Source organism: Sinohyriopsis cumingii, chromosome 8 (genome assembly GCF_028554795.1).
Source record: "Sinohyriopsis cumingii isolate HCF-2022 chromosome 8, ASM2855479v2, whole genome shotgun sequence".
NCBI lineage: Eukaryota > Metazoa > Mollusca > Bivalvia > Unionida > Unionidae > Sinohyriopsis > Sinohyriopsis cumingii.
Window position 1 is genome coordinate 106,642,239 of NC_142968.1, and position 8,167 is coordinate 106,650,405.

The 8,167-nt window shown below is 36.1% G+C and overlaps 1 protein-coding gene across 3 annotated transcripts in view; it reads right to left on the reverse strand.

The window, feature by feature from the left end:
• Positions 1–2,561, reverse strand: part of LOC149794319 (transforming protein p54/c-ets-1-like) — a 187,736-nt gene extending 185,175 nt beyond the window's left edge. The window contains exons 1-2 of one of the 3 annotated variants that reach the window (XM_089968477.1): positions 2,377–2,561; positions 1,940–2,062 (exon numbers count right to left, since the gene is read on the reverse strand). In XM_089968477.1, coding sequence (XP_089824603.1) covers positions 1,940–2,059 — 120 coding nt within the window. In that variant the 5' untranslated portion in view covers positions 2,060–2,062; positions 2,377–2,561. Of the gene's footprint in view, positions 1–1,939; positions 2,063–2,315 lie in introns of all 3 variants that reach the window. The other 2 variants (XM_089968476.1, XM_089968475.1) reach the window with 2 other exon arrangements.
• Between the last annotated feature and the right edge of the window lie 5,606 nt (positions 2,562–8,167).

Genomic DNA, 8,167 nt, shown 5'->3' on the forward strand with positions numbered 1-8,167 from the left:
GATGGCACAAAAACTGGGCATGAGGTTCCAACCTAAATAATGCAACATAATACAAATGACAAGAAATGCAATAAAACCAGTTAGACATTTAGACTGTTCAGGGATTTACAAACCCACCTGCCTGACTCCCCAGACAAGTTCAAATTCGGTTTAGGCAAGGTCAAGTTTACAAGGAACTTGCCCACGGACAAGTCCAAAATATTGAGAAAGGGATACAAGATATGAAAATATTTTATGTTGGAGGTTTTGGTAAAATAAATAAAACACTTGCTCTGTGCAATCTATTTATCCAACAGTTTCTTTCATGTAATGTATGTGCAGTCAAAGTCAATCATATAGTGTGAAATAGTTACTATCTGAAGCAATTTTTGACAAATAAGAAATAAATATTTATATTGTAACTCATCAGTTATTTTAAATCATTTGCTAACTTTCAGGTCCTAAGTTAGCCTCAGGCAGTTTGTCAGATTACCATAGCTTTTCAAATATTTTTTGGATGCATGTCACTGATTTGTGGTGAGTAGGTATTCATTGTTAATAATAACCCTCATAAGAATACTTTGATGGGTGTGTTTGGAAATAAAATGTATTCCTCCCTAACAATTAAAGACCAGGAAGATTTTGTTCAAAGCATAATTGATATTACGAAAATGAAGCCCCCATTAGTGGTGCTTATCATCTGTCATTTCCATGATAAGTACAGGAGACCAATATATACTTACTGCTTGATACACAATAAAACGTGTCTCAAATTATTCTTAAAAGCCCGACTGCCGATTATGTTCATGTATGTTGTTGATTTCAATGCTACTAGATGATAAATGTTAAGTAAATAGATAACAAAGGTGTTCACAAATCCTTCAGGTGTGATCCTATAAATAAATCATTCAATCATTCATTCTCTCACTCTAACTCACACACATAAATCTAGCTACTTTAAAACACTTTCCTACCTATTCATTTATCCGTTTATATACATGAACATGTCTGTTGTTGAGCTTTTAACTATATGTACTGTCTCTTTCTAATCTACATCTATATCTACATGTATTATTTACACATACATGTATATTATTGATAACCTTAATTATCAGAAATATCGTTTTAAGGTGCTAACAAACATAAAAAGAAACAAAAGTTTCAATAAATATAATGCAATTTCCTTAAAATACACAGCATAATATTGTTTTGCTCATGCTTGAAAATTGTGTTTCAGTCAAGCTCAGATTTCCAAAGGCAAGTTCAATTTCCATATGCAGGGCAAGCTGACATTTACAAAATTTGTAAATCCCTGTAGTTCTTTAAAAATCCTCCAAGAAATGAAGTATTTTGGGGTCACAATTACAAGTGATGTGAAATAAAACCTTCAAATTCCAGAATAATGCAACAAAGTAAATCATAATTTATGCCAATTGAGAAGCAAACGAATGAGCTTTCATTGGTTTAGCTAAACCTATTTTTGAAGGTGCTTGTACAGTTTGGACCCCATTCAAGGGTTTTACAAGACCAATATGATGAACAACTGAACAATTCCATTCTATACTTTCAATTTGTTACATTCTGAATGAAATATGCACCTTAGATAGTGTCAGCTTTTTTTCTGAATTATTCCCTTTGTTAAATGCATAGTATGATCAAATATTTGTAAAAAAAATTTATCTGACATTAGTTCTGTGATAGCCAAGTACAAGAAACACATATATAAAAAAATCACCACTCTTCTACAACTTTAGGAGTTGACCTAACTGATTTCTGGTTTACTTGTTACAATGTTGATATCAATTAAAATTACTAATTAATATGGGTATTTTAAAGCAAGGGCAGGCTCTAGAATACTATATCTTTCACACTTTTTATTACGGGATATGCTGACACACTGATTTCTCCCATGCGGACCTCCATAAAACTTATGAATGGGGATTTAAACAGGGCCGCTTACCACATTTGCAATTTTTAAATGCGGGCTGTACAAGTTGCCATGCAAGCTACTTTTCTGGTCATTGGCGAAAAATTCGAGGGTGTCACCAGCATAATCGGCTTGTATAACTTCGAGGTCCATTTTCTGGAAAGGAAGGAGATTATATTTGTTAAAAAAAGGAAACCTATTAACATTCAGAATAAAGTTATCAACAAAATCACCAAAGTGGCTGTATCCGCGACACGAAATAAGTCATTACTTAAATTATTCTTTCAAACAAATGCAGCTTTCAAGTTCAATGTTTTCAATTAAACTTATTTTTGTTTACAATGAATCTGATACGCTGCATCTACCATATCACGTCGTTGAAATGGAAAAAATATGTAAATGAACTGACCTACTTTCTGCGCCGTGCAAATCTAGCCGAGCAACTTTTCAAGTGAGAAGTATCACTTCACCTTGTATTTGTGCCCCCAATGGACAGTCGAATTTCACAAAAGGGCATTAAACACAAACAGTGCAGACTCTTCTAGTCTCGACTAAAATTGATACAGAGTTGTCAAATGCTCGAAAATCGACTCTCTTTAGGGTGACAGGTCCCAACTTCACTCTGTCGTGACTAGGGATACCTTGATTCACGAAAATGCTATCCCATAGGCCTTATGTTTGATATGATAAACAAAGAGATTTGATTGGACGAAGCTGACCTATATCTCTTTTTAGGGCGGTGCGAACTGCAGACTTTTATCAACAGAACCGTTAAATTGATTCGTATTCTGTGTGCGTGTGTGTGTGTGTGTGTGTGTATGTGTGTGTTCGGTAAATTTGTGGACATTTTCGATCTCCAGACAAATAAGCCTCCCAAACCATCTCTCTCTCTCTCTCTCTCGTCAGTTTTCATTTTAAGATATCATTCTCTCTTACATGACCGAATATACTACCTAGTAGTGAAAAAGTGTGTGTACGTGAATTTCGGTAAATTTGTGGACAGTTTCGATGTCCAGACAAATAAGCCTCCCAAACCATTCATCTCTCTCTCTCTCTCTCTCTCATCAGTTTTTTTTTTTATAAGACCGAATAGACTATCTAGTGGTGAGAGAGAGAGAGAGAGAGAGAGTGGCATTTTGCATTATCAGGGACTCCTATATAACACATGCATGTCAATGTTAGATATTATTAAAACCCACGAAACAAGTTCGAATACTATTAATGTGTTTACTTCTCAGGACACCAGGGGTGTTTAATTTAAGAAGTGCACAATGCGCTCACAGAAAGAAAGAAAAAACAAATAGCATATTGAGTAAATAAATACGTGTCCTGTTTTGCAAAACTACTGCATTGAGTACTTTCTAACTTGGCAATATTAACATGCCATACAAACAGATCAAGAATAACCTTCGATTTTATTATTCATATTCGCAACGATTTGTTTTGATTCAGATCATTTTATTATTCACAACATCTTTGTGAACGTAAAAGCTCCTTACTTTCTACCCTCGCTTTTTGGACAAAGCCTGATCCCACCTATTGGATGGTATGTTTACATGAATCAACTCCGTTTCAGTTTAGCTCCGTTTTAGTTGTGCCCCCAAAATATACAACAACAAAAAACAGATTAGTATCAGCATGAACCAAAATACAATTCAGCTTAAAGCGAAATTGTTTGAGTCTATAAGCAATCTACACTGCACAAAGTATATTTCATAATTTTAAAACACATATCACGTCATCACCCTAACTCCACCACTGGTCTCAACCACCAACTCACCCCACCCACCGTCTAAACGTTAATTAGTTCGTACGTACTTTTGCTTGAACTTTGTAAGGTAGCGGAACCATTCTTTCACCTCCACTTTTTTATTTATTAATTTTGTCCATTTTTGAGTAGGGTGGGGTTGGGTATAGGTGTTGGTGCTTGGTTAGCTTTGTTTTTATTCTCTCACGTGCGCGCGCGCGCGAGCCAAATCCACATATTTCAGTCGCCATCGACTGTAGTAAATTCCAAATAAGATACTTGTTCTATAATTTTAAGGCGCTGGTTTACGAAAACTATCGCTTTTTTTCACCCAAAATTCGTTTATCTTTCGCCTTTGAAGAATAAACAAAAGCTGGATGTATGCATTATTTTCCTGCGGAGTTTCACATATTATGTCAAGTCTTTCTGCAAATCGTTTCGCATGCGTTTGAGCACGATTTGCTGTCAAGACATTTCGGTTCCTGGAATAGGCAGAATAAGTTAAAGTTTAGTAATTCTGTTTGTTTTTATTGCCTATGCGCAAACATGCACACATAATTTATGATTATAAATACAGCTGTTTGGGCGAAGAAGGAAAACAAAATCTCTCAGCCTGTGTAAAACCAAATTTTTTTTTCTTCTTGTAAAAACGGTTTACTCTGTTATTTGGACCTGGATAAATAGTGTTTAATGTTTTTGGGACCTGGATAAACAGTGTTTAATGTTCTTTGGACCTGGATGATCAGTTTTTAATGTTATTTGAACCTAGATAAACAGTGTTTAATGTTACTTGGACCTGGATAAATAGTGTTTAATGTTTTTTGGACCTGGATAAACAGTGTTTAATGTTCTTTGGACCTGGATGATCAGTGTTTAATGTTATTTGGACCTAGATAAACAGTGTTTAATGTTATTTGGACCTAGATAAACAGTGTTTAATGTTATTTGGACCTGGATAAATAGTGTTTAATACTTGCTGGCTTTGCAGCAGAGGCAGGTTATTTAGACTCAAGGTTACCGGTGCCTTTCCCAAGGACACACCATGATAGTCGACCCAGGTTGATCAGATGGTAGGACTGGAACCCGCACCCTTCGGTTGCGCGAGTCCGGCACTCTTAACCACTGAGCCACCGCTCCGGTGACATAGTGGTTAGAGCGTCTTCCTCGGATGCGGGAGGTCGTAGGTTCGATCACCGGCCGAGTTCTACCAAAGACTTATAAAAATGGTACTAACAACTGCAGAGGTTTGTGTTAGGACTGGTCGGCCAAATGTCTGGATAATGTGACTGGGTGGGACATCCAGCTAATGCCTCAGTGCTAGACATCACTATAAACTGACACACTGCACACATCGTAGTGATATGACTGAAAAATTGTTAAAGCTACGTTAAAAATCTCAATCACACACACACACACACACACACACACACACGCACACTTTTCATTGGTCGCCTCTAACAACAGACACAAGTGCGCATTGTGGCCCGTTGTACATCCCAAACCCATAGACTATTTTGCAATGTGAGTATCGCTCACGTTTGAAAATCCGAATTCATTGAAAACTTTTATCTTAGGTTCTTATTCATTATCAAAAAGATCACATTGTGAGCGTGATTAAGTCTTATTCTGAATCAGGCTTTTTGTTTACTATAAATTATACGGAATTGGGACCATCGAAGCTTAGGATCTTTACAAGAGTTAGACGGCAACGTGTTGGTATTTTGCCACAGTTCGACGTAAAGGTTCAAGGTACAACATGTTATCTTAATGTACCCATTTTTCTGGACTGTTCTGATTTTTCGTTAGGGTTGCATATATTTGGACGGATTGTACAACATAGCAGATATTCTGATGATCAAGTTTGTTAGACTGACCAATGAAGTCGAATTCATGGTCGAAATTTTGTGGACTGACCGTTTTAGTCGAATTCTTTATCAAACGTTTGTTGACGTAACCAGTTTAGTAGATTTCTTCATCGAAAGTTTATTAACATGACCACTTTAGTCGAATTCCTAAATGAAAGCCTGTTAACCGACCAATTTAGTCGATTTCTTCAATGAAAGTCTGTTAACCTGACCAGTTTAGTCGAATTCTTGCATCTACTCATGCTACTGCAATATTTTGTTTGACATATTTGCTTGGTAAGTCATGAAGGTGTTGAAACGACGTAAAAATAACCAGCGATCTTTGGTATTACTCATGCGTGTTCCACTGTAATAAAAACAGCAACAGGATTACGGAAGTTACACAACTTTTGAAACTTTCGCAAGAGCAACATAACATAATTAATCAGACCTTAACTAGCCACACGTTTTAGGATATGATTTTGCGGCTCACCTATGCACACTTAGAAATAAAATGGAGCACTTTGACTCATGCAACGCGTTTCAAGAACAATTCAGATTCAAATACCTTACCTGGACTGAAACAGAACCTCTTCGTGGGTTACCACACATGAATGACCACAGTTCCGGATCTTCTGTGTATCGCACGGATTGTTAATGATAAGCCACAGAAACAACATATATAAATTATATAATTATGATTTTTCCAATACTTAAATAGAACAAACCCGAAATAGATTGAAGGGTAAATGGACGTCCTTGTAAAAACTGCAGTCAGTGTTCGCATAAAATTAGATATATTTTCAACCTGTGAATAATTCCATCTTTTATGTCACTCCAATTTCTCATTAGAGTTCGTGATAAATGTAAGAAATACGGGTTGTGTTTAAAAACGACAAAGACGACAAAAAATACGGATTACATATGGTTATCGTGAGCCTGAATTATGGCATTATGATATCAGGGTTATTGTGATATCAGGGTTATTGTGATAGCAGGGTCTTCCTTTGTACGAGTGTATTGGGTATCCTATATATACAAGAGTTTGGATCGAATAATATTCGTTTTAAATGTAGACACATGTTTCTCGTTAAAGACGTGCATTCAGAATATAACTAAACGATAATCAAGAACGTACATTTGGTAATGGCAAAAGGAGATACGCCAGGGAAAATACATCAAGGGATAATTAAATTTTAAATATCAAGTAGCTGAAATACGCATACATTTGGTTAGATTAATGAGAAAAATAAAATTTTTATTATTGCAATAGACTTATCATTCTTCTTTCTTCTTCCACACTCTCCTACTCCTCCGCCACCACCACCACCATCACCCTCTTCCTGTTTTTATGTTTTATTTTTACGTGTTCTTTTTTTTCGATATCTATACAGACATAAAGCGAATGAACAGTCATCAACAAGGATCTTACACGGCAGTTTTGTGCATATGACAAGTATGTAAAAAAGTTCATTAAATTTTATGATGTGCAAATTTTGGTGAGAAAACGTTGTACCAGACAATTATTAGATACTAATTATTAATAAAATGCGTATAAGATTATAGTCATTATATAATAATAATAATAATAATGAGGACTTTGTATAGTGCTTAATCTTTAGAAGCTCTAAGCGCTTTACAACATTCGACAACACCTATAAGATAAAAAACATATACTGATATGATTACAAAAACAAAACACCATGAAATAAGAAAACATTTTTAAAAAAAACATGCTGAGAATATTTCTGGTAGGAAACATTATTAGGTCTTTAAGTTTGTTCTTGCAGTAGAAATAAGTGAGTTTTGAGAGCCATGTTGAATGTGATTACTGTGTCTTTGTGTCTAAGTTCAGTGGGCAATTCATTCCACGTTGCTGGGCCCTGGTATGCAAAAGAACGTTGTCCATATGACTTTGTTTTCATAGTGAGAATAATGAGTATATGATTGTCAGAAGAGGAGTGTAAGTATCTTGCTGGTGTGTACACATGGGTGAGATCGGATAGGAATGTTGGACTAGAGTCCGAGAGTGAAACGTAGCACAGGGAACAAATTTTGTGTTTGATTCTGGATCGAATGGATAGACAGTGTAGGGTACAGAGCAGCGGGGAGGTGTGCTCTGATCGTAGTGCTGTAAGTATGATCCGAGCAGCTGTGTTTTGAACTTTTTGAAGTTTCTGGAGCAGATATTGAGATGAACCAGACAGAATTTAGTTACAATAGTCCAGTCTTGAAAGTACTAATGAACACACAACTGGTTTAGTGGCATCAACTGAAAGATATTTGCGAATTGAGATGATGCGTCTCAGCTCAAGATATTCAGCCTTGCATATGTTCACGACATGTTGGTGCAATGTGAGAGTACTGTCCAGAGTAACACCTAGGTTTCGTACTGATTGTGTGAATTTAATGTTGGTGCTGCTGATATTTATTGTTTGAGGTGAAGGATGTGAATGAGAAAGTCTTTGTGTTGTGATCAGAATGGCCTCAGTTTTATCACCATTCATCTGCAGCTTGTTACATGTCATCCATGATTTCACATCAGAAATGCACCTCTCTACACCTTGGATGGTAGCATCAACTTCAGTTGGGTGGCTAGATTTGTATATTTGGGTGTCATCAGCGTGCAATTGGTGAGACACGGGATGATGATCTATGATACTTAAGAGC